The sequence below is a fragment of the Hevea brasiliensis genome, chromosome 8 (assembly GCF_030052815.1).
Source record: "Hevea brasiliensis isolate MT/VB/25A 57/8 chromosome 8, ASM3005281v1, whole genome shotgun sequence".
Classification (NCBI taxonomy): domain Eukaryota; kingdom Viridiplantae; phylum Streptophyta; class Magnoliopsida; order Malpighiales; family Euphorbiaceae; genus Hevea; species Hevea brasiliensis.
This window is the reverse complement of record NC_079500.1, coordinates 631,726-659,347: the sequence shown is the minus strand read 5'-3', so window position 1 is coordinate 659,347 and position 27,622 is coordinate 631,726. Positions and strand designations below refer to the sequence as shown.

The following is a 27,622-nucleotide window of genomic DNA, read 5'->3' as shown; positions in this document are numbered from 1 at the left end:
TAGCCTGATGTGGTGGCTGGTGAGATTTTTCAAATTAATCCAAATAAAAAAAATCTATTCAGAAAAAGTATGTTTCACAGCTGTCCATTTGCCCGTGCAGCACGTGAATATCAATAAAAATGTTTTTTTTTTTAATGCAGCGACTGAGTGAGTGAAAATTTGAATATCAATCTGTCAAATGAATAATTATTAGACTAAACTTAACTAAGCAAATATATATATATATATATATATATATATATATATATATATATATATATATATTTTTTTTTTTTTTTAATTACTCTAAAGCAAGTTTTTAAAAATATATCTAATATTGAATTGGAAAAGATAAAAGAATATTTAAAATTTAATGAAAATTAAATTGAGATTTATTAAATAAATTTTAATTATATAATTAATAATCTCTTAAAAAATTAATATTGTTAATTTAATATATTTTATAAATAGTCATTAAAATAAAATTAATCATATTTTAATATGTAACTTTTCAATTAAATTTTAAATTTAGATAATAATATTTTATAATAAAAAGCACTAAAATAAAAATTCTCATAATAATAAAGTTATTTTATATCTTAAAAAAAAAATTCCCTAAATATTATTAGTATGGTTTTAATTTTAAATCTGCAGAAGAGGTACATAAGATATTTTTGGGCAGAACGAGCAGTGTAAATGTAATTCAATTTCAATTGTCAGAATAGATAGCAAAGTAGGATCTGCTATCACATGGGTTTTTATGAAAATCTGCAACAACTCAAATTATGTGTCATCCCATCACTGACATCTGATCATCGAGCTGTTTTAATAATAGTGATTAATTAATTTAATAATTGTTAATTAATTATTAATAATTAAATATTAATTATTTAATAAAAATATTTATCATATTAATATTAAATGTAAACATTAGTGGTTTAATAAAAAAGAGTATCGTTTTAAACTTTTAAATATTAATGTAAATATTACATCATTCATAATATAATTTATTTTCTTTTTATTACATTTTTTAATTATTAATTAGGAGAACTATTGGTGATTGAGATCTTGATAGCGAAATAAGAATCTGTACTGGATGCTGCTCGTTCAAATCAATTAACGGGACAACTCTTTGCATGAATTATAAGGGAATTGCCCACTTGATTTTAACAACTTGGCCGCTAAAACCAGTGATTGATCTAATATACAGAGTCTGACTTGAAGTGCATAATGATATGATTATGAGTTCTTGCAGATGAGATAGAAATTAGAGTTACATCCGCTACATAATTAAGATGCGTCGTACAAGTTCTCTAAGAAATTAATTAAGATCAGATTCAAAGTTCCATATCGTTTGATTTAGTGTGATTCCCAGAACCAAGAAATTTTCTGAACCAGTTGGCTGATTTTTTTGGATATCGTTTCAATCCGTCTTTGTAGTCTACAAAAACCAGACCAAAACGAACAGTATAACCAGAACTCCATTCGAAATTGTCAAGCAATGACCACGCAAAGTATCCCTTCACATTCACGCCAATCTCCATTGCATTTTGAAGGAAAGAAAGATGATCACGGTGGTAATTTACTCTAAGCTTATCCTTCAGAGAAACAGAACCAGTATTTACCTCACTTACTCCATTCTCAGTGATATAGATGACAGGATCATCAAACTTGTGCTTGGTATACAGCAGAAGATCTAAAATCCCTCTTGGATAAATATAAAGCCAAAATGATCCCCCCTTTTTACCAATTGGGATCCCATTTCTGTGTGTTGAGATATTGACACAAGGGTCAGTGAAGTAGCTCACGTTTTGGGTTGTGCAAGGAATATCACTTGCATAATTTGCAGAATAGTAGTTTATCCCAATGAAATCGAATGACCCTTTAACCATCAAGGCTTCCTTTTTAGAAAATTTTGGCAATCTTTTTCCCACAAATTTAACCATATCAACTGGGTATAAACCAGACTTTAGTGGCTCCATAAACCTTCAAGAAAGAGAGATTTTTTTTTTTTTGTTCTTAAATGAAGCTATAATTACATTAAATTAAATTAAATTACTGGTTCAATAAGGCAAATCCTAGTGTAAATTAAACTGCTAAATGGATGGATACAAAATATGCACTTACCAATCATATTGGAAAGCCATGGCTCTAGATGCTGCAATACGATCATTACTGGACTCAGTTAACGGTTCAAACCAGCCTGAATTTAGTGTAATCCCAATTTGGCCTTCTTGAGATTTCTATGCTATTAAAAAAAATGCCAGTCACTAAAAACCCAAAATCAAAATAATATATATTAGTAGCTAGTTCAGAAAATTCTTAAAGAGAATGTGTTGTCGAGTTTAATTCTGGATCTCTAGGTGGGGGTACCGAGAATAGTTTATATCTCTAATAACAATAAATTGATCACCGAGCCATAAGTGGACAAGTTATAAATATGAAAATTGACCTGGAACTTTTCCCTGTAGACTTTAACTGCAGCAGCATGAGCAAGAAGCTGGTAGTGGCCTGCTATGTATGGCTCAGTGCTGGAATCACCTTCAGTGCAGTTTGAAGAGGAAGAATTTGAACATCTACCAGGTGCAATTAAACCAGATGCATACCCACCACTAGCATAGATTAGTGGCTCGTTCAATGTAATCCAGTGCTTTACCCTATCACCAAATTTGTTGAAGCATAACTCTGCATAGTCTCGAAAATCTTTTCTGCAATTAGAAATTAATTAACTCAAGGGTTCAAGAGATATAAAATATGTGAAATAAACTTTGATATTGTCATTAATTAGTACTTAACACAATTTTGGGGCTTAAAAAACTAGCATATTCATCTTCAAGGGCTTGTGGAACATCCCAGTGGAATAGAGTCACAAAAGGTTTGATTCCTGCAATTTTGATATGTATCTGTAATAAGAATTTGTGTCCGCAGAAATTAGAGAGAAAGGGATGTGGGTTTGGAATAATTAATTGATACCATTTGACAGGAGTTCATTGATGAGATTGTTGTAGTAATCGATGCCCTTCTGATTTATTCCTCCTCTTACGTGACCAACTAAAATGTAGAGAAAATAAAGTTAGCAGCATATGTGACTGAATCGAAACCAAAACTGCCGATTTCGATTTCAACCTGAAATCAGCCCTATATGTGATCTGTCTCTATATAATTACCAAAACTTAGATATATAAACGCGAGATAAACTTACGAGGCAAAATTCTAGGCCAGGAGATGGAAAATCTGTAAGCATCAAAACCTAAGCCTTCCATGATAGCTACATCTTCCTGATCAAATAAAGAAATTTATAATTATTTAATTTTCTAGATTAAAGAAAGTGGGGTTTGGGTGTGTCTATACAACTAATTTATAATTAATTATCAAAACATTTGCATAGTAGTGCAGAATGTGGATTAGAATATCATACCTTGTACCTATGATACGAGTCATCAGCAATCTTTCCACTGCTGTGGTCCTCGATCTTCTCTGCACCATACCGAATTCTTCTCAAATTGAGTTCTATTTGAAGCCTATGCTAATATATAACATTTTTTTTACTCTGTTTTGCTTTTGTGGATTGTTTTTCTCAAATTGTTTTTCATGTTATGTCCTCAATTCGGTGCATAGGGACGTTTATCGACCTAGGTTTAACTGGGACATATTCATACTAAATTTTTTTCTGAATTAAAAATTATTAAAAAAATAATTAGCTTATAAAAAAAGAAAGAGAAATAGAGACCTGGATGCCTCTGAGTGAAGGTATCCCATATACTAGGTCCCTTACCATCTTCAAATGCTGCACCTTCGTACTGTAGAATCACGCATATAAAATATTAGTTCTCATATATAAACTCCCATTAATATTGTTCCAAAAAGCTTTAAAAACACATGAAACCAATTAAGCACAGACCTGGTAAGAAGATGATGCAGTTCCAAACACAAAATCTGCTGGAAAACCGCTTCGTTTAAGAGAAGAGGTACTGTTATTCGTACCTTGTTCATTGTGAGCCACTGAGAAGGCAACCAAGAAACTGAAAACCAAGCAAAGAAGGCCTTTGATTTTCATGGTTAATTGCTTTTCAACATCAAACATATCTATTACTCTATATTCTGTTTTACGAGTGTTTGTACTTACATTTATATGCTGAGTAGCATAAAGAATGTTGTGTGATTATTTCATGTTAACTTTTGTGTTAATACTTAATACCATGTTTGGCATCAAAATTAGAGGATCAGGTGACTCTTTTTCCGAGGGTGATTATGGTAAAGAAATATATTGAAAATCGTGTTAGTTGAAAATTAGAGTATTTTATTTGTTGTGGATATTGCATGACTCTTGTTAATGAAAATTTTTCTTTTCTCTTTATTACAAAAGAAAACAAAGAACTGAATGTTAGGTTAGAAAATTTTGGCATGTTAAAGAAGTCTACGCAAGTTTATTACGTTTATGGGGACGGATGAAAAGCTTTTCCCTTTTGGAGTTTGATTGTTTCTCTCCCCTTCACATTCCATTATAGTCCATGTACAAATCCAGGATGAGTTAGGCATTTTTTGTCACTTGGTTAAACACTGACGTGGAACCTATATATATATATGGAAGCTCTCCTTCTTTTGCCATTTCCAGCTAAATAGAGGGTATATATATTTATTTGTGATAATTTTATGATCCATATATGAAAACTATACATCTGAATAAAAGGAAATCTACAGCAAGAAATCAACTAGGATACACGTCAGGCAATTATAAACTGCAAGCAAAGATTTTTTATATTTGGCAAGCAAAATTAAATTTGCCTATGAAGTTTTTAGATATAGGAGGCCTATTGATGTATCTGGAGTTAGATAGGATTTTGGATCTTTTCTTTTCTTTAAATTATAGCCTTTGAAAATGGAAAAGAGAATAACTGTTATGGAGTTCTTGCTGAAGTTGATAAACTCCATTTTCACCCTATTTGGTCTAGCCATAGGCTCTCATGGGCTATTCTGTTTAATGAAGTGGAAACAAGATTGGAGCTATTATCATAACAAGTATGAGATTGCTCTAACTAAAGCATTGCTAGGAATTGATGCATCTAAGAGCTGGTTATCTACTAATCTTCCAGTGGCTTGGTAAGTAGATCACTTCATTCTTTAATTAAAAATGCAACCCTGAACCCATTAATATTGTCACGACCCAAAATTTTGAACCGTGACCGGCGCATAATTTAAGTATTCTTAAATCATGCAAGCCTTATCAGAGTATCTTGAATGAATATATTGTCACTTACTAATCCCAAAAATAGACAAAATCCAAATAAACAAAATGCTGAATAAACATAATAAATATCCCATAGGTAAACTGCGGAGTCTCTACAGATTTCAATAAAAACTTAAACTGTTCAATAAACCAAACTAATTATTAGCCCGAGAAAACACGAATTCGGGCATACCATGAGAATAAATCAAAGTTGTCCCTCTCCAGAAAATTGACTGAATATTTGGATCACCAGAATTCTACCGATCCAAAAGCAGGATAATGCATGAGAAAACGTGGTTTGAGCTAGATGCTCAGTGAATGATAATTATAGCACACAACGGAATAGGAACAGGCAGACGCTTGATTAATTTCACAATAAATTTTCTATTCAATAAAAATCATGCTCATGCTGTCAAAATCATTAATAAAATAATTTCATAAAACATATATATAAAATAAATTCATTCAATAAAAATTTTTATGGTACAGTGCACCAGGGTGATGATACCCCACATCACCAAAGGTCAGATGGTAAGCGCGCTACTAGATATTAGATACCTTCCTCCTCCTTCACAGATATCAATACATATGATACTAATGCAAACCATAAACTGCAATGATGCATTACTCGACAATGCAACCTAATACCGTGATAGTCCACACGGCGGGGCCAGATAACAGAAACAGATACTGGGCACAGGTACCAATTCAAAACAGAAAATCTATTTGTACAAATCAATCAAAATCAATAAAAAATTTCAGATAGCAAATAATAACTGATAGTGCAATTTCAATAGTGTATTTCAATAGTTTCAGAGAGTCAATAAAATCAAATCAATCTCAAATCAATTCAGTAACATATCGGTAAATTTTATAATCAAATATCAATCAATATAAATACATTAAAGGCCTGTTCCCGGAATCCTAATGGGTCTAATGCAGAGATAGTTGGCAAAATCAATTATTTAATCAAAATCGAGATAAAATTCAATAATAAAATAAAACTCTAGAAAATCACATATAAAATCATTGTTAAAATATTGATTTAAAATTTCATTTAATAACAAACTTAATGCTAAGAAATTTTAAAAGGGACAAAAATGGTGTCATGTACTATAATTACCACTCACCTGGAACCTCCAAGACAATAGTTATTTTCAATGAAAGAGAGACAATTTCAACTGACTGACTGAATATTTGAATCTCCTACATATCCAAAATATAAAATAAAAATATTAAATAATAATAAAATAAAATAACTTTTATATATATATATATATATATATATATATATATATATATATATATATATGAACAGGGATACGGACGGGACGCAGCGCTTCCAAAAACAAATATATATATATATATATATATATATATATATATATATATATGAACAGGGACGCAGACGGGACGCGACAATTGTTATGTGAACAGGGACGCTTCCAAAAACAAATATATATATATATATATATATATATATATATATATATATATATATATATATATATATATATATATATATATATATATGATATGAACATTTGACGACAATTGTTATGTGAACAGTGACGCCTAAAAACAAATATATATATATATATATATATATATATATATATATATATATAATAATTAATTATTATCTAATAATAATTATGATCAATCCAATTTAATATTAATGATCGAAAATAAATTTTTTTTTTTTAGAGTAGTTGTAACAGATCAAGAAAATAAAATAAAATTAAATTCACCAATTATTGAATAAGGAATGAGAATTCTTACCTTGAAAACAAAATCGAATGTGATGAATAGAGAAGTAAAAATTTAAGGATTCTCTGTTGAGAGTATTTGATAGAAAAGGAGGTGACAAATAGGTTTTGAAAGTAAAATTTAGCAGAAGAGATTATTAGGGTATATATATATTTCAAGAGTTCTATTAGGTGTAGAATGGGCTAAGAGTTATTATTGAACTGGTTGTTCAAATTGCGTATATATATTTAATTTCAAAATAATATATATATATCTAAAAATAAATAAGGTACCATCAAATAAAAATATATATATTTTTTTATAAATATATTGAATTATTGTTAACTAATTAAAATAAAATAATAATAAATAATAATTGTATATGGGTTTTCACATACTTCCCCCCTTAAAAAAAATTCGGTCCCCGAATTTGGATAGACAAAAATTCTAACCTGAAGAATCAAATAAATGAGGATATTTGGCTCGCATTTCAGATTCTGCCTCCCATGTGGCCTCACTACTTGAGTGATTATGCCACAAGACTTTGACCAAAGCCACTTTCTTAGATCGGAGTTTCCTAATTTGTCGATCTAAAATCTTTACTGGTTGCTCCTCATATGACATATCATCCCTAAATTGCATGGTTTGAGGTTGTAAAATATGAGATGGATCTGGTACATACTTCCTAAGCATAGAAATATGAAAAACTGGATGTACATGTGCAAAACCAGGTGGAAGGGCTAAACGGTAAGCAACTGCTCCAATTCTCTCCAAAATTTCAAATGGACCAACAAAACGAGGGCTAAGCTTCCCTTTCTTCCCAAACCTCATGATTCCTTTCATAGGGGAAACTCTCAGAAATACATGATCACCAATCATAAATTCTACATCTTTACGCTTAGGATCAAGATAACTTATCTGTCGACTTTGAGCAGTCAAAAGTCGATCACGAATTAGTCGAACCTTCTCTGAAGTTAATTGTATCAACTCTGGTCTAGTAAGCCTTCTTTCTCCAACTTCTTCCCAACAAACCGGTGACCTACACTTTCGACCATATAATGCCTCATATGGAGCCATCTCTATACTTGCTCGATAATCATATTGTAAGCAAACTCCACTAAAGGCAAATGATGATCCCAACGACCACCAAAATCCATAACGCACGCACGAAGCATATCCTCTAATGTCCAGATGGTCCTTTCTCATGTCCATCCGTCCGAGGGTGAAAAGCAAGACTAAAGTCTACTCGTGTTCCTAAAGCTTCTTGGAATTTCTTCCAAAATCGAGAAGTAAACCGAGTACCACGATCGAGACAATGGAAACTGAACTCCATGAAGACTAACAATCTTATTTATATACAATCTGTGCAAGTTTAGCAAAGTCATATGTAGTCTTCACAGAAGGAAATGAGCAGATTTTGTCAATGTCCCACTATCACCTGCATTGCATTGTAACCACCTCGTACTAGGTAAACCCACAACAAAGTCCATGGCAATATGCTCCCACTTCCACTCGGGAATAGGCAATGGTGAAGTAACCAGATGGTCTCGATGTTCTCGCCTTAACTCCGACAAGTCAAACATTTAGCAACAAAGTCTGCAACATCTCTCTTCATTCTATCCTACCAATAATGCTCCCTTAAATCACAGTATATCTTAGTTGAAACTAGGTGTACTGTGTAAGCAGGATGGTGTGCCTCCTCCTTGATTTCTCTTCTCAACTCATTAACATTGGGGATGCAAAGTCTAGTGCCATAACGAAGAACTCCATCATCATTTAACATGAACCCTTGAGCTTGGCCTTGATGAATATTATTTATAATCTCACACATGAGAATCCTCTTTGAGCCGCCTTTAATTCGATCAATCAAGATAGGCCTAACTCAAAATGTGCTAAGAATGATCCAGCTATGATTTCAAACTCTACTCCCGATCTAGCAACTCATGTAATTTACCAATCAAAGGCCTCATCTTGGTAGATATATGGGCTAAACTACTGAAGACTTCCTGCTTAGAGCATCAGCCACTACATTAGCTTTTCCAGGATGATACTGTATGGTGCAATCATAATCCTTTAACAATTCTACCCATCTCCTTTGCCTAAGATTAAGATCACGTTGGTCAAAAATGTATTTGAGACTTTTGTGGTCAGTGAAGATTTCACAAGTCTCACCATACAGATAGTGTCTCCAGATTTTCAAAGCAAAAATTATTGCAGCCATTTCCAAATCATGAGTTGGATAATTCTGCTCGTGTCTTTTCAACTGACGAGAAGCATATGCAATAACCCGTCCATGCTGCATCAAAACACATCCTAAACCAATCCTAGAAGCATCACAATATACTACATAACCCCCTGATCCAGATGGAAGGGTTAACATCGGTGTCAGAGTTAAACGAGTCTTAAGCTCCAAAAACTTTTTTCACAAGCCTCAGACCACTGAAATTTCACATTCTTTTGTGTCAACTTAGTTAAAGGTGCTGCAATACGAGAGAAATCTTGAACAAACCGTCTATAATACCCTGCTAAACCCAAGAAACTACGAATCTCTGACACAGTCGTGGGTCTAGGCCAATGAAGCACTGCCTCAACTTTCTTCTTATCAACGCACACCCCATCCTTAGATACTGTATGGCCTAGGAAAGCCACATTATCTAACCAAAACTCACATTTTGAGAACTTGGCATATAGCTTGTGTTCTCGTAAGGTCCAAGGACAATTCTCAAATCTCGTTCATGCTCCTCCTTACTCTTTGAGTACACTAGAATGTCATCGATGAATACTATAACAAATTGATCTAAGAAAGGCTTGAAAACTCGTTCATGAGATCCATAAAAGCGCCGAGCATTGTTAAGACCAAAAGACATAACAAGAAATTAATAGTGTCCATACCTAGTCCTAAACTCTGACTTAAGTATGTCTTCTTTCATGAAACTCAATTGATGATACCCAGATCGAAGATTTATCTTTGAAAAATTATTTGCACCTTGAAGTTGGTCAAACAGGTCATCTATGCGTGGAAGAGGATAATTATTACTCACACTTAACTTATTCAATTACCTATAATCAATGCACATTCTCAAAGACCCATCCTTCTTCCGCATAAATAACACAGAAGCACCCTATGGAGAAACATTAGGGCGAATAAACCCCTTATCTAGTAGGTTCTGTAGTTGCTCCTTCAACTCCTTAAGTTTTGCGGGTGCCATACGATAAGGTGGCATAGATATAGGCTCAACTCTAGGAACTAAGTCTATACCAAACTCTACCTCTCGCTCTGGGGTAAACCCGATAAATCTTCCGAAACACATCAGAAACTCTTTAACCATCGCAACTTTCTCCAAACCTGCACCTTCTACCTGAACATCTCTAACATAAGCTAGATACCCTTTACACCTCTTTCGCAATAATCGTCTAGCACTCACTACAGAGATAAGATTACTAGAGGCCATACTGCGATCTCCCTGAAATTGAAATTCTGCCTCCCCAGGAATTTTAAAGAGTACAACTTTATTATGACAATCCAATGAAACGTGATAAGTGGCTAACCAATCCATGCCTAAAATCACATCAAACTCAAACATATCCAAAGAAACAAGATCTGCAGCTAATTCCCTATCTCCAATGTGAACTATACATCCCCTATATACCATATCAGTGTCTATTGCATCCCCCATAGGTGTTGATACAGATAAAGGATACTCTAACAAAGTAGGTGGTGTACTAAATCTCATGGAAAAGTATGGAGAAACAAAGGAATGACTGGAACCAGGATCAAACAGTACTCTAGCATCAAATGAGCAAATAGGAAGTGTACCTGTCACTACTGCATTAGATGCCTGAGCATCCTGCTGAGTCAAAGCAAAAACTCTAGCTTGACCTCTACCACCAGATGTCTGTCCCTGAGTTTGAGCAAATCCTCTACCACCAAAACCTCTACCACCATGTCCACGACCACCAAAACCCTGATTTCTACCATTATACTGTGAAACTGGTTGAACCTGAGAGGGAGCAGAATGTGTTGCTTGACCAACACCCTGAGTTGTCTCACTAGTAGGACAGTCCTGTCTACGGTGTCCCAACTGTCCACAACCAAAGCATGCTCCAGTGACCCAATGACAAGTGCCCTTATGTGGCTTACCACAATGATGACAAAGAGTGGTAATAGGCTCAGTGCTAATCTGGTTATACCGAGCATTCCCTGCATGTGTCCTCTGCTCACGTCCCTGACCAACCTGCATTGATGTGCCCTATTGCCAATCAGATCGAGAACCCCGCTATTATCCTCGATAAGAACCACGATGACTCGTCCCTCTGTTAAATTGATTACCTTGACTATCTTTCTTAAATCGCTTGCGCTGCTCACGAGCCCAACGTTCATCATCATACATCTCCATCTGTCTAGCCCGATCAACCACCTCCTCATATTTAGGTAGTCGTAAAGGAGCCACACGATCAATTAGCCTGTCTCGTAAGCCCCTTTCAAACCTACGAGCCTTCTTCTCCTCATTTGGAATCAAGTGTTTACCAAAACGGGATAATTTTGTAAACTTCATCTCATACTCTGTAACTGTCATTTTACCTTGCTTCAAGGTTTCAAACTCCAAGGCCTGAGCCTCTTGAACACTAGGAGGGAGAAATCGCTCCAAGAAGAGAGAGTGAAATTGTGCCGAGGATAGAACCTTCAGTCTCCCATTCTTCTTAGAGATATACCACTCACGAGCAACTCCCTTAAGCCGATTTCCGCCAACATCACCATCCTAGCACTATCGCAACCCATAGTGTCATAACACCTCTCCATGTCATCTAGAAAATCTAAGGGATCAGCTAATGCATCCTCTCCAGTGAACTCCTTTGGTCTTAGCTTGAGAAAATCTGTAGAGTCAAGGAATCGAGCCCTATCCTGAGCTGGTGCTAAAGTAGAGCCAACCACTGGTTGTTGTGGTTGAGTTGTAAGGTACTCAGCTATAGTATTAACAGCACGATTCACTGCATGTAATCCCGCAGCCAGATCTCGCATAAGAACTTGACCATTTCTAGGTGCTTGAGCCGCAGAGCTAATTGGAATGGTTGTGCCCCGCCTTAGCCATAGGCGTCTGCTCGAATGTCTGATTAATAGTTTGAGGTGGTACCTCCCCTGTTGGATCAAGGTTTACACCATTAAGACCCTTGGCCTTAGTTCTCCTCTTACGTCTAACAGACCCAGGCACCTATTCATTTTAATAAACAAGCATTAAATTTGAAAATGTGAGCCAAATTAGGATAGGTTAAAAAAAGTACGAAGGACGCAGATATCTGAAGCAATGATAAACTGAAAAGACGTTAAGGATCCTATGCTCCGCAAGTTTACTAGACCTCAACCGAGCTCTGATACCAACTTTGTCACGACCCAAAATTTTGAACCGTGACCGGCGCATAATTTAAGTATTCTTAAATCATGCAAGCCTTATCAGAGTATCTTGAATGAATATATTGTCACTTACTAATCCCAAAAATAGACAAAATCCAAATAAACAAAATGCTGAATAAACATAATAAATATCCCATAGGTAAACTGCGGAGTCTCTACAGATTTCAATAAAAACTTAAACTGTTCAATAAACCAAACTAATTATTAGCCCGAGAAAACACGAATTCGGGCATACCATGAGAATAAATCAAAGTTGTCCCTCTCCAGAAAATTGACTGAATATTTGGATCAGCTGCAGAATTCTACTGATCTGAAACAGATAACAGACAGAGAAAACGTGGTTTGAGCTAGATGCTCAGTGAATGATAATTATAGCACACAACGGAATAGGAACAGGCAGACGCTTGATTAATTTCACAATAAATTTTCTATTCAATAAAAATCATGCTCATGCTGTCAAAATCATTAATAAAATAATTTCATAAAACATATATATAAAATAAATTCATTCAATAAAAATTTTTATGGTACAGTGCACCAGGGTGATGATACCCCACATCACCAAAGGTCAGATGGTAAGCGCGCTACTAGATATTAGATACCTTCCTCCTCCTTCACAGATATCAATACATATGATACTAATGCAAACCATAAACTGCAATGATGCATTACTCGACAATGCAACCTAATACCGTGATAGTCCACGGGTGATAATGTAAATGACATCGGGCACAGTACCAATTCAAAGTAAAAATCTATTTGTACAAATCAATCAAAATCAATAAAAAATTTCAGATAGCAAATAATAACTGATAGTGCAATTTCAATAGTGTATTTCAATAGTTTCAGAGAGTCAATAAAATCAAATCAATCTCAAATCAATTCAGTAACATATCGGTAAATTTTATAATCAAATATCAATCAATATAAATACATTAAAGGCCTGGTCCCGGAATCCTAATGGGTCTAATGCAGAGATAGTTGGCAAAATCAATTATTTAATCAAAATCGAGATAAAATTCAATAATAAAATAAAACTCTAGAAAATCACATATAAAATCATTGTTAAAATATTGATTTAAAATTTCATTTAATAACAAACTTAATGCTAAGAAATTTTAAAAGGGACAAAAATGGTGTCATGTACTATAATTACCACTCACCTGGAACCTCCAAGACAATAGTTATTTTCAATGAAAGAGAGACAATTTCAACTGACTGACTGAATATTTGAATCTCCTACATATCCAAAATATAAAATAAAAATATTAAATAATAATAAAATAAAATAACTTTTATATATATATATATATATATATATATATATATATATATATATATGAACAGGGATACGGACGGGACGCAGCGCTTCCAAAAACAAATATATATATATATATATATATATATATATATATATATATATATATATATATATATATATATATATATATATATATATATATGAACAGGGACGCAGACGGGACGCGACAATTGTTATGTGAACAGGGACGCTTCCAAAAACAAATATATATATATATATATATATATATATATATATATATATATATATATATATATATAATAATTAATTATTATCTAATAATAATTATGATCAATCCAATTTAATATTAATGATCGAAAATAAATTTTTTTTTTTAGAGTAGTTGTAACAGATCAAGAAAATAAAATAAAATTAAATTCACCAATTATTGAATAAGGAATGAGAATTCTTACCTTGAAAATAAAATCGAATGTGATGAATAGAGAAGTAAAAATTTAAGGATTCTCTGTTGAGAGTATTTGATAGAAAAGGAGGTGACAAATAGGTTTTGAGAGTAAAATTTAGCAGAAGAGATTATTAGGGTATATATATATTTCAAGAGTTCTATTAGGTGTAGAATGGGTTAAGAGTTATTATTGAACTGGGTTGTTCAAATTACAGATATATATTTAATTTCAAAAATAATATATATATATCTAAAAATAAATAAGCAGACCATCAAATAAAAATATATATATTTTTTTTATAAATATATTGAATTATTGTTAACTAATTAAAATAAAATAATAATAAATAATAATTGTATATGGATTTTCACAAATATAATCATCACTTTATCTACAAGAATCAGTGTCAGAAGTCAGGAAGATTGATCAATTACCTTAATTATAACCCCCAAATTAATATAGTGACAATTCTTAGATTAAGAATCTAATTAGGTAGATGGAGAATGGCTTTTTCACTCTTATGTTGTCTGAGAAGTCATAATCCATCTTGGGAAACGATTAGGTGACCACAAAAGTTGTAAGCTTAGTGACATGTGGTAATTGTCCATTTGGGTCTTAGCTCATTTTGTTAATGGAAGGTCTATGGCCTAATGGGCTCAGAATCTAAAATTCTATTCATTGATCGGACCAATCTGGTTACTGAATGGGTTTGATTAGTTACCTTGGTTGCAGAGTTTACCTGAAGTAGTTATCAGACCAATTAATTGCTGGTTAAATTTTTGCAGGTTTGTTTACCTTCTTTTGGTAGTTGGCGCATCCCTCATTGTGATATCCTGTTTTGGATATGTTGGAGCTGCGACAAGGAACTCTTGTTGTCTGTGTTTTGTATCCTCTAGCTGATCTTTTAAAAAAAAATTTAATTTAAATTGTACCTCATATCTTATGCAAGTTCAGAAAATCTTAGGTTGAATGATAATTTCTCAGCAGTCACTAGTACTCTGTACTTTTGGTTGAACTTTTTGTGGCACAACTAGGAGCTGCTGCCTTCGTGTTCTTCAATCACAACTGGAAAGAAGTAATAATATTCCATTATTCTCTTTGTTGCTTTCTTTTTATAGTTCTTTGAACTAGAACACTAATATAAGTTGATTCATTCTTTTGTTTAATTACTTGAATCTTTCCTACTAGTGATGAAGAAAAAATTCCATGGGTAATTAAGCTTTATATATATACGCCCAGTGATAGAAGTAGCAATTTCAACTCAACCTACCACTTTATTACCATGAATTGGAAAATCATGAGATGGGTTTTTCTTGGGCCACTTGCTTCACAGGTAATACATCAATCATATTCATCACATGATTTTTTTTTTTTTGGTTATATTCAAATATTTGTGTTTTGTTTTGTACCTGTTTTATTCACAGGTGATTGCTCTAGAGTTGGTTTTGTACTTGAGACCTTTGAACAGAGTAATTTATGACCATCATGATGATGTAAGGGTTGTGTATCCTAAAGATTGTGAGGCCAACTACTACTGCTGTTGAGGAGAGTAGCAAGCCACCTGGTGCTTCATCCTCTAACCAGTCTTAGGGAGAAGACAAGGCCAGGATAACAATTAATAATAAGAAACTGATATTAGTTCTGAGATTTTTCATATTGTATGCTTTGTCAGTCTTTTATATATATATATATATATATATATATAATGATCACAGATTCTGTTTAAATACTCCAACATACATGCAGTTTATACTTTCTTATATTTTATTTCCTGTAAGTAAACTTCGAAACTATATATATATATACATATAAGGAAAATCTCTTAATTTGCTCTTTCTAATTCAATCTAAGATACTGCTACATCTCTTCTCTTGAATTGGGTGTGGTTCCCAGAATGAAGAAATTCCTTGAACCACATGGCTGATTTTTTCAGATACCTTTTCAATCCATCCTTGTAGTCTACATAGACCATTCCAAAACGAACTTCATAACCATCATCCCATTCGAAATTGTCTAGAAGTGACCATCCAAAGTATCCCTTTACCTTCACACCTTTCCTGTTCAAATTCAACCATAATTTTATATAATCCTTAATTTTGTTATATATACTGACAAAATTGCATTGGTATCACTCACATGATTGCTTTCTGGATGAATGAGAGATGATCATTGAAGTAATCTACTCTTGAGTTATCCTCAAGCCCTACCGTATCAGTATCAATATCACTAACTCCTGCAAAAAAATGTTAGTCTAGGCTAACTTTTAATAGTATAAAATTGACATCCTATAGCTGGTCATTGATTGAATTACCATTCTCAGTTATATAGATGACTGGATCATTAAACTTGTTCTTGGTGTAGAGCAAAACATCTTGAATTCCTCTTGGATAAACATAAAGCCAATCTGATCCTGACTGCAAATTCAATTATAGTATTAACAAACCACAACCCATATGCTGTAATGCTATATATATATGCATTCAATCATACCTTTGGACCAATGGGAATCCCATTTCGATCAGCTGTGCATTAAATTGCTCTGTATCAGATATGAACAAAGTAGATAATTGCTTCTAAATGGAAAGAAAAAACATGGAGCAACTTACGTGCACACAGAGCACAAAAATCGGTGGTGTAGCTCAAGTTTTCAGTTTGGCAAGGAACATCAGCTGCATATTTTGCTGTATAATAGTTTAGCCCTATGAAATCAAATGAACCTTTAACCATTAAGGATTCCTCCTCAGAAAACTGAGGTAATCGTTTTCCCACATAAGCAACCATATCAGCTGGATACGAACCAGAATTTAATGGTTCCATAAACCTTCAAAAATCATCAGAAAATTTCTAGTCACATTAAAATCTCTGTAAGATATCTATAAAAGCCAAAATAATGAAAGAAAAATTCATATACCAATCATATTGGAAAGAAATGGCTCGAGCTGCTGCACTAAAGTCTATACTTGAATCAGCCATGGGTAAAACCCAAGCACAGTTTATTGTAATTCCAATTTGACCCCTTTGAGACATCTACATGAAGATGCAGTCATTAAAAAAATAATTAGAAAAAACCTAATAAAGAGGAAAGAAAAGAAAATGAACCTGGTACTTGTCCCTGTAAACTTTAACTGCAGCTGCATGAGCAAGAAGTTGATTGTGTGCTGCTATATATGGCTCAGTACTTGAATCACCACCAGTGCAGTTGAAAGGGAGCCATTCTGAACATCTCCCAGGTGCCTTTATACCAGTCGCATACCCATCAACAACAACAGTTAATGGCTCATTCAAAGTGATCCAGTGCTTTACTCTATCACCAAAGTTGCTAAAGCACAACTCAGCATAATCACGAAAATCATCCCTTCACATGGAATTGAACAATTAATTCATTAATTAATTAAGGACTGAATGGGAACGAAGCATACTCATGCATATTACCCATCGATTACTCACACAATTTTGGAGCTTAAAAGACCACCATATTCATCTTCAAGAACTTGAGGAAGGTCCCAGTGGAATAAAGTCACAAAAGGTTGGATTCCTTCATCATTTGGCAACAAATAATTTCACATCAAGATGAAGTATTACGTACTATTAAACATCGCGTAGTGAGACATGGTGCATTCTGGGTTTGAATCTGGACCATTCTGGTTGGTTTACTGATCAAACTCAGATTTAATCAAAACCATCTTGAATCAAATTAGAATCAGATGGAGTCGATATCTTCATTTCCTGGTTAAAACCAGATTTAAAAAAAAAATTGACTGTTGAATTTAATAGAACCAAAAACGAAACTGAGATCAAAACTGAGGAGAATCCTTCGATCCAATCTCATCTCCAATTCTTTAGATCCCTCAGAACCAAACCGCGTCCATATCTAACCATCACTTCTCTATAGGAGAAATATTAAATAGACAAGTAGTAAAACTGTCGATCTACTCATCCAAATTCTTGCAAATTTAGAAATTATATATAGTACAATGTTAAATATTTTTTTTTCTTGGAAGTCAAATTTAGTATAGAGAAAGGGACCAAACACTGACCATTCGCTAAGAGTTCATTGATGAGCCTGCTGTAGTAATTAATGGCTTTTGGATTTACTCCTCCGCTGAGATGGCCACCTACAACGTACAAGAATTTTTTTTTTTTAATAGAAGGTACAAGTTAATTCATGCCTTATATATAAATTTAATCATTAACATGTAAGTCTTTCAAAGGCTTGGATGATTAATACTTACGAGGTAACAGTCTAGACCATGAAATGGAAAATCTGTAAGCATCAAAACCTAAGCTCTTCATTATACCCACATCATCCTGATCAAAATTTATGGAAATAAAAAAAAAATGAACAAAGTGCTCTGGAAACATATATATATCAATAGACTTAATTATTAGAAGAGAAAGCATACCTTGTATCTATGGTATGAATCAATGGCAATGTTTCCATTACTGCGATCCTTTATCTTATCTGCACTACCATAATTCTTCAAAAATTACATTACTCTATTCCATTAAGACAATAAACCTAATTAGTATAATAAAAAATTAAAACCATATATACGTCTCAAAGCCAATGATTTTATGTCTCTTTATCATTTTCTACTCTTGAGAATTAAATAATTACATATTAACAAACAAAAAGAAAAAATGATTAGACATTTGGGGTTATGTCTTGCCACTTAGTGGAGAACACTTGTTGAAAAAGAAAATGATGGGGAGAGTCACTCTTAAACATGTGACTACAATAATTATATCGGATACATTATAATGCTATAGTTGACCCTTGAATAATGAAATATAAAATATTATCATAGAACTTAATTTTTTCTTTATTCAAGAATGCATTATTAGATATCATGAGAGAGAGAGAGAGAGAGAGAGACCCGGGTATTTTTGAGTGAAGGTATCCCATATGCTTGGTCCTCTGCCATCTTCATTTGCTGCACCTTCATACTGTAGAATCAGATAGACATTAATCAATTTTCTAGCTTACAGCTACATATACATGACCATATCCATAGGCTTTCTGTAGAGCTTTCAATTAATTTCTCCAAATCAAATGTTCTAAAAGTTAACAAGACAGGAAACCAAGCACAAACCTGGTAAGCAGATGATGCAGTCCCAAATATAAAACCTGCCGGAAAACTACTCCGGTAAACAGGACCCAAATCCTCTTCACTGTGAACCGCTGAGACCATTAGAATAATGAGGAATAGGGAAAGAAATCCTTTAACTTTCATGGTTAGTAGCTTTTCAGCGTCAAGCTTTCTTTTCTGTTGCTTAAGAAAAGTGTTTTCCTACAGGACAAAGCATCAAGAATAAATATAATTGAATTCTTAAGAGTAAATACCATTGTTGCCATCAATATTTGAAGGTACTTTAGCACTTTCGAAGGGTAATTTGGGTACATAAATATATTTCATACCTAAGAAAAGCTGTTGATAGAGATAGGGCCAATTTTTCATTTCTTAATCAGATAGAGTCGTCTGATTTGTTAATTAAGCTTAAATATATTATCTCTCACTAACAAAAGTAAAAAATCATTGTCGCTTGAAGCATCTGCCATAAGGAAAACACTGTTTACCTGTAACGTTATTGGCAGACTGATCAATTGGACAGCAAGTTGGAAATTCATGAAGCACTGTTATTGTTATTATTATTATTATTATTATTATTATTTTGGGTATTATGAGAAAGGGATAGCAATGGGAGAAATTCCCTCTCTAATGCTCTCATTATTAGATATTCTAACCTTTTACCGCTTTAGCATAATTAACATAATGAGTTTATATTATTAAACCATTTTCATTACGGTGGAATCTCAAGTTCGACTATAATTAAAGCGCAATATCCAAGTTCCATCGTCACCATAATTAGAAATGGGCTCGCGCATTGTTTTTCTTTTATTATTAATATGTAAATTCATTGCATTACCAATGGCAGCATACAATAAAACTAAATATATAGAAACCAAAGACCCAAGTCAGTCCCAAAAAATTAAAACTAAACCCTATACAACAACCCAAACCCATAGGAATCATGCCCTAAGAAATCACCCCAAACCAGGACACCATGCATCAAAACCAGCAAATCACCAGCGCCCTTAAGCACGCAGAAACCAAAAACCACCAGCCCGCGCATTGCTGCGGCCACCAATCCAATTAAATTCAATTTATGCATGTTCATCATGAAATCTTTAGCACCAGCTTCACCTCGCAAATATGCACTCACAACTTTTCTGTTTCAAAATGGAGTTTTTTTCAAGAGACGGTTAATATGGATTCATCATGAGCATTGAGACGGTTAATAAGTATTTGCATAGAGGAAGGGACACTAATTTCTTTAATTTTCTGTCAAGGATCATTGTTTTGGAACTTGAATGGATTTTCTCATCATCTAACATTTGTTCTAAAAAATAAAAAAATTGCTTTCTACGAATTTCAATCCTTCCCATCTTTTTAAAGTATAAGCTGAACCACATGTTTTTATTAAAAGATTTTCTATCTGAATTCATCTCATAGGTTGATCCAGCTTGTTAATCTCTATTTCTTCTGGACTTACATAAGGTTTATGATCTAAACCCTCATTCATTGGCTCCTCGGATTCTTTCATAGTGCTATCATCTTTTTGTTCATTCAAGAGCAATCTTGATCCATAAGAAAACAACAGAAGTACATGAATAATTCTAAAATTCATCGGATAATCTAATAATAAATTTTATTAGAAAGAATATGACACCAAAGGGTTCCTTTTTTATAACAGGATTTTTTTTTTTGGGACAAAGGAGGAAGGCTTCACTCCAACAGCCTCATGAACTACATCTTTATCCACTGCAGGGCCTATAATTGCTTCTCGTCTAGCACACGCTTTCGTCTAGAGTTTAACTGCTCTTGAAAACATTTAGTGGCAAACACAATCACATTCCATTTCTATACCCAACAAAGAAGCCCACTTTCCAAGACACAAAGAGCATAAAAACAAAAATATCTAGCTTTTAGTTTTCAAATGCTGGCTAACATCGATACACATGCTGGCTAACAATGAGACAAATGGTTCCAGTTAAGGTGGCCCACATTTTCCATCCATCATGTATTAAATACACACATTCATGTGATCTGCAACTTTGCTTATTGAGAGATTTTAGAAGCATAAATATACCTCATCTGAAGATTCCATTTCAGATTCACTACCGGATAAATCTGAAAAATGAGGCTTTGCAGTTGCTGTAGGGGTAGGTCCGGGTGCTAAAGGTAGTACTGGTGGAGTGGGCAGGGCCATTTGAAATAGAGCTGGAATGTTTATTTTGTTCATCAAATGCAACACCTACAATTGAAAGGTTAATTTGTGAAGAATATGACAAAGTACTTGCAGCAGACTACATAAAATGTATAACAAAATGTAGCTTTCAAGCTGAAAAAAATATATGTAAAATTGCTCCATGGTTTCCTAAGAGAATGGATATAACCCGTGTATACAAGCGATCTCACATTTAAAGTAAATGTTAATGTAAGTGTTTCAGAAGCAGTGGTTAAGCTTGAGCTTTGAATCTTGAAGCTTGTGAGTGACTCCAGAGTCCTATAAAGAGACAGCAACCTCGTCTCCTCTATGGCACAATCTCACATAAAACCCTCTTTCTTAACTCAACTCAACTCAACTCAACTGAAGTAAGCCTTTATCCCAAAAATTTAGGGTCGGCTATATGGATTCGCTTTCTCCACTCTGAACGATTTTGGGTTAAATCCTCAGAAATGTGTAATGCTTCTAGGTCATGTTGTACTACTCTCCTCCAAGTCAATTTAGGTCTATCCCTTTTTTTTCTTTCTATCCTCTAACCTAATGTGCTCTACTTGTCTAACTGGAGCCTCCGTATGTCTACGCTTCACATGACCAAACCACCTCAATCTCCCTTCTCTCAACTTATCTTCAATTGGCACCACTCCTACCTTTTCTCTAATACTCTCATTACGGACTTTATCTAGTTTAGTATGGCCACTCATCCACCTTAACATTCTCATCTCTGCAACTCTCATCTTAGATGCATACGACTCTTTCAGTGCCCAACACTCACTACCATATAAAACCCTCTTTCTTGAAAAAAAAAATCCAAAAAAACCCAGATCGAGAAATTGAATTATTAGTTAACTGATCTCAATATCACTTTAATGGTAATTTTCGTTTTGCTTAAGAAGTAATCTAATGAAACTGCATGATCTTCTTGCAAATTGGGTTTTTGTTGTCTGCAATTTGAATCTTCCTCAGATTTTTTGTTGATCCTTGACATCTATCTGATCCTGCAAAGGATGCTTCAAGACCAGAAATCTCAGTTTTAAGTTTCTTGACCTGCATTTGCAACTCTTGCACATATATAGCACAGTGGCTCCAATTATGGAGACCTTATCCATATGCACAATAATTTCCAACATATTATCATTATTGGGTAGGGAAAAAAAGCAAAATTGATTTAGTTCAGATTAATTAACTTAGTTATGTTAGGAACTAAAGATCTCAATGCATAAAGCTTCTCCTTCCCTTCTATTCATTCATATAAACAAAGTGATTTATAACAAACCAAACAAAGAACCATTCATGCTCTTATGTAGTTTTGTCCATTTGTATTTTGTATTGACAGTCTATGACTATTAAGAGCTAAGATGCATATATCCCCCTCACCCTCAGCCCATCAGTTAAAATGTTGCAATGAATTAACATGATATCAGAGCTAAGATACTGCTGGAATTTTATTTCTCAGAACACCTTAAATCCAATGTCTTCACTTCATGATTTTTCAACTAAATTGTAACACCTGCTAAAACACCATCATCGGAATCCCAATCGTTGAAAGAATCTCAGCTTGCTTCTAGGGTTTCGAGGTTGGCTTTTAGTGAGGTGGATAGATTAGAGGTTGTTTAAAGAGTGTTCAGAGGGGTTAGAGCATTAGAGTTTAGAGTTTGAGGGTTAAAAGGAGTAAGGGGTCAAAAAAACTTTTGGTAGCCGAAAGTTCCTTTGGAGACTAGGGGTGTAAAAGGCCCTAGCACACGGAAATTGGGGCAACACCAGGGGATGGAAGATGATAAATATCCTAAGTTTCACCAGCAATGTGCCTTGGATGCATATCAGAAAGGTAGCCAGTTTCAGAAGTTGGAAACATGAACATGAAACTGCCGGTATCAAAATAATATGTTCTAACTGAGATCACATGCAACAGAGATCAATGCATATATCAAATAGCATCCATAAACTTCATACGAGGGAAAGAATGTGTGCCTTACCATAAAGTCAAAGGACTATGGTTCATAGCCACTACTAGAGTCAAGGGCACTGAAAAACTGAATCTGTGAAGAGTCAGACTGCAATGGCAAAAATAATTTCCAGGAGCAGCTCCTTTGAAGTCCACCCATCAAAGTCCAGCACATCAATTACTCCACAATTTCACCCTCTTTTAATTTCTCCTGCAATAATGAAATTCCCCTAGAATTAGAAAACTCTATCCTTTCTCCAAACTTCTCTCCCTTGGGAAATTCACCTTCCAAATCAAGAAAGTCATCAGGATTGACTTTTCCAATCAGATCTGAGTATGCATCTATCAACCCTTGATCAAAATCAAGTCCATATCTTCAAAATTTCCAGGTTCCATGATCTGGGAGTTGTAATGTGAATTATTGTCTGCTGCCTCTCTCACCAATGAAAAGTCATCAGACTGCCCATCTAATGATTTCTCAGAAACGTTACGATGAGGGCTTTCACATAGTGGACTTAAAATTACATTCTTCATAAAATCATAAACCTAAGGATTTTAAGAGCTATTATTTTCTTCTACTTCTGCCTCCCCGAAGGCAACAACTTTTGGGCTTGGGTAATCTTTGTGAACATAATTATTAGATTCTGGCCTATGAGCGACAGGATCCGCACCTTTCACAACTTCAAAATTGTAACTGTGTGAAGGGAGAAAAACATGAATAACAGAATATTCCAAAATAACTACGTTGGCTAATTGTTGCCTTAATGGAGCCTTGATGTCCAACTCGCAAAAAGGTGACTTGGGTCCCTGAAAAAACATAAATTAAAATAAATAAATAAATAAATTAGCTTCTTAGATGCACTTGTGCCAAAAGGAATGCATTTAAAGATTTATTCGGTGAAGCATTTGAACAGCAAACACCAGTCCCCATAGCAAAACAAAACATCTGCTTAAAATCACAACAGTTCATAAAATGCTTGGTGCTCAAAAGAAAATAAAGGAGAAAATTTATCCATGTAGCTGATCTCAACTAGTTTGTATGGACAATCAGTTTGGTTGAGTTTTTAATGAATCAAAATTATGCATCACAAAGAGTTCATATGTGGCATATAGATCCTGGGTGAATATAAAATACCTTTGGATATTTAAGGATAAAAAACTTGAGAGTCCAGATGCTCCTCACAGAATTGGCTTAATTGATGGTTCCATGGTCCAGGTTTTAGATATTTCTCAATTACAGAGCAAAGGTATGTATCTTCATGAACTCTGCAGTAACAATTACACCTCAGTCCTTTTTGCATATTAGCTACGTTCATTATAAATACCAAGAGATTGTTCCAAACAGGATAAAAATACCATCAAGAGACAGTACATGGTCAAGTAAAATAACATTTGTGGTGTGAAATCGCCACTCAATTGTCCAAGATATAAATTTCTTCCCGAAAATATTAGCATATATTTGAATTAATCACCTTTATAACTCTTCAAATGAACAGCTTTGACATACTTAGATTCTACTTAGCATCAAACATGAGAAATAACAGCATAAAGGTAGCAACTATAGTTAATTGGTACCAATGGCAAATAATCTCCAAGTCAATAGTTCATACCACAGAAAGGTAGCTATTTAATTTATTAAAAAAAATATACATAGATGGAAGATCTTGAAACTATCATGTTAATGTAAGCAATAAGGCTTTAAAATAATGCTAATTTATGCTAGAGAAAACCATAAACATGAAAAACCAAGGAAATTTACCAATATTTTCATAATCATAATATCAGAAATTTAAGAGAGTATCAAATGAAGTCATCTATACATACTAAAGTTAAAATGATATAACTATTTTGAAGGTTATGCATTTATATAATGACAATAACCTTTGGTTGTATTGAGATTGATTCTTCTCCCTCTTTGACATCCCACTTGGGAGAAAAAGAATCTTTGTTTCTCCTGCCTGCAGCAGCACCCCTAATGCTTCAAAGATGAGCTGGTAACTTAAATTGAGGATATGCATAGAATTTTGCTCTCATTCTCTGAGCAGAATCAGAAACCCTCTTCATTTCCTCGAGCAAATTATAATCTATTTTCGGAATTTACCAAAACATAGCAGATGCCACTGGCATTTAAGCAAAACTTTCCGAAGCATAATATAAACCATAACTGCACGTAAAGGGCTTTAAGAAAATCCAATCTTTAACACACTAGAATCCTTCCCAAAAAATTTTACCAAGACCAAACAAATTATAATCTTTCTAAAAAAAAAAATCTTATGCCAAATATTGTCAACCGTGGATTCTCTGGAAAGCATCAAACTGGCATTCAACTTAACCAAGTGAGCAAGAAGGGGATTCAAATCCAACATATAAGCACTTAAGATTATAAATATCAAACAGAAAGTAAGGAGAACAAGAAAATAAATAAAAAGACCAAGTGTGCGCAGGTGCGCAATTGTTCATGCATGATAAAAGGCATTCAAATTCGAAACCAACATAGCAAACACCTGGTATAACTGCAACCCATTCTCAAAACAGCCAATAAGGCGTTAAAAAATTCGAAACAATGGCGAATTCAAAAATTCGAAGACAAACAAGCTCAAAAAGAAAGAGCAAACGTTTGAAGAGGCACCATATTAATTATTCACATATTAAAAAAAAAAGTACTTTGCGATAAGAGAAGAGTACCAGATAATAGGATAGTATCATTGAACTGAGATAGAAGGGCGAACTGCTGAACCCACTTGTCTGAGCAGCAGGTGCATTGCTTGTGAGCTTTGACACAAGGGAGGCTGTAAGAGCTAACAGAGCAGCCTGGGCATTTGTACTTTGATGGGTTCTCTTTCCACTCTTCGCATTGTGTTCCTTATTATTCTTTTGAGTTAGGGTTTCGTGAAGATTGATCCTTTCGCTGTTTCTCCAGCTCCATTATAAAGTGGGAAAGCAGAGAATTGGTTTGTAGCTTCAGGATCAGGAAAGGAAAGCGAGCGCTTTTTTTTTTCAGCAAGGGGATTGGGGTGTGAACTGTGTTCTGCTAAAGGGCTTGTTTGGATGGGTATTGGGAGATATGGTAAAATAAGATGTTAAGGAGAATGAAGGCACGTGGCTGAGCTAAGATAATAGTTTTATTTGTATTTTAGAAAAAAATAATGTAAATGAATATTTTATAATTATATTTTATTTAATTAAATGATGTTAGAAGATAAAATTAAATATAAAAATTATAAAAAAAAATATTTTGAAAATTTTTTAAAATTAATATAAATAATATAAGAAATTAAAAAATAAAAACTTTTTAACTCCCAAATAACCTTTCAAAACTCTCTCTATCCCTCAACTCTCCATTTTAAATAAGTGAAAAATTTCTTAAAATTATTTTTTATTTTCCGTTATTACTCATAACCTCTCAATTCAAAGAAAGGGTAAGTGTTTGATCCGATTCATCCACAATACTTTGAAAATGAATTCTACTGTTTTGACATTACGCAAAATGAATTTTGTTTGGCATGGTTTCCTTACTTTAAATAATAAAATTGGAAAATTATAATTTTATATTAAAAAAATTATGCCTAATAAATTTATAATAATTAATAAAAATGTAAATTAATTATCAATATACTAATAAATTTGCATGTTTCATCATATAGAAAATTTATATAACAATATAAACTATAATAAGTTTAAATATTAAAAAGTTATAATAAATACAAAATATATTAAATAATTGTCTAAATATATTAATAATAAATAAATAAAAAGTTTTTTTTTTTTAGTAATGAAGTTTGACTGAGAAAATTTTTTTATAAGAATACTCTTTCTATTTGTAAAATCTTCAATTATTTAATTTTTGTGATGATAATTTTTTTACATACATTAATTAATTAATAAAAAGCTTAATTTAAATTTAATTAATAAATTAAAAATTAAATAAAATAAATATTAATTAATTAATTAATATATTTTAAAAAAAATATAAAATTAAATAATTAATACTCTTAAAATAAAAGCTAAATAATAATTTTTTATTTTCTAAATTAGAGTAATCCAAAGAGACAGATATGATATTTTGGCATCTGTTTTGTAATTCTCTTAATTTTTAAATTAATTATTTTATGGCTAGATATTAATATTTTATTTTATTTAAATTTTAAAAAAATATTTGAAATTTTTCGAATTTTCGAAATCGGTTTCGATTTTCTGAAAATATAAAACTTTAATGATTTTTAAAAATTTATTTAAAGATAAATGGCAAAACTAAAAATATATTGAGACTCTATGAATTTTTCTGAGTTTTTTTGAA

General features: G+C 33.2%; 3 protein-coding genes across 4 annotated transcripts; 1 reads left to right on the top strand and 2 right to left on the bottom strand.

The window, feature by feature from the left end:
• Positions 1-1,173: 1,173 nt before the first annotated feature.
• Positions 1,174-4,108, bottom strand: LOC110644251 (beta-glucosidase 15-like). 2 transcript variants are annotated; one of them, XM_021796946.2, is made up of 9 exons: positions 3,881-4,108; positions 3,710-3,779; positions 3,398-3,456; positions 3,182-3,257; positions 2,953-3,030; positions 2,776-2,863; positions 2,432-2,687; positions 2,107-2,222; positions 1,174-1,965 (listed from the first exon to the last, which is right to left on the bottom strand). In XM_021796946.2, exons 1-9 carry the CDS (start codon positions 4,061-4,063, stop codon positions 1,317-1,319), a joined length of 1,575 nt encoding a protein of 524 aa, XP_021652638.2. In that variant the 5' UTR covers positions 4,064-4,108; the 3' UTR covers positions 1,174-1,316. The 2 variants fall into 2 exon arrangements, with proteins under 2 accessions (XP_021652638.2, XP_058006870.1); XM_058150887.1 differs by having other exon boundaries at positions 3,964-4,065.
• Positions 4,109-4,856: 748 nt separating this feature from the next.
• LOC131182191 (tobamovirus multiplication protein 2A-like) lies at positions 4,857-15,691 on the top strand. Its single transcript, XM_058150888.1, has 2 exons — positions 4,857-5,079; positions 14,879-15,691. Exons 1-2 carry the CDS (start codon positions 4,859-4,861, stop codon positions 14,991-14,993), a joined length of 336 nt encoding a protein of 111 aa, XP_058006871.1. The 5' UTR covers positions 4,857-4,858; the 3' UTR covers positions 14,994-15,691.
• A 143-nt stretch (positions 15,692-15,834) lies between these two features.
• Positions 15,835-24,930, bottom strand: LOC110644254 (beta-glucosidase 12). The gene is made up of 15 exons (XM_058150886.1): positions 24,461-24,930; positions 23,357-24,132; positions 19,187-19,384; positions 18,971-19,040; positions 18,497-18,555; positions 18,326-18,401; positions 18,131-18,208; positions 17,541-17,628; positions 17,193-17,448; positions 17,005-17,120; positions 16,700-16,914; positions 16,584-16,615; positions 16,405-16,507; positions 16,230-16,326; positions 15,835-16,150 (listed from the first exon to the last, which is right to left on the bottom strand). The coding sequence occupies exons 2-15, from the start codon at positions 23,357-23,359 to the stop codon at positions 15,940-15,942; spliced, it is 1,602 nt and encodes a 533-aa protein (XP_058006869.1). The 5' UTR covers positions 23,360-24,132; positions 24,461-24,930; the 3' UTR covers positions 15,835-15,939.
• Between the last annotated feature and the right edge of the window lie 2,692 nt (positions 24,931-27,622).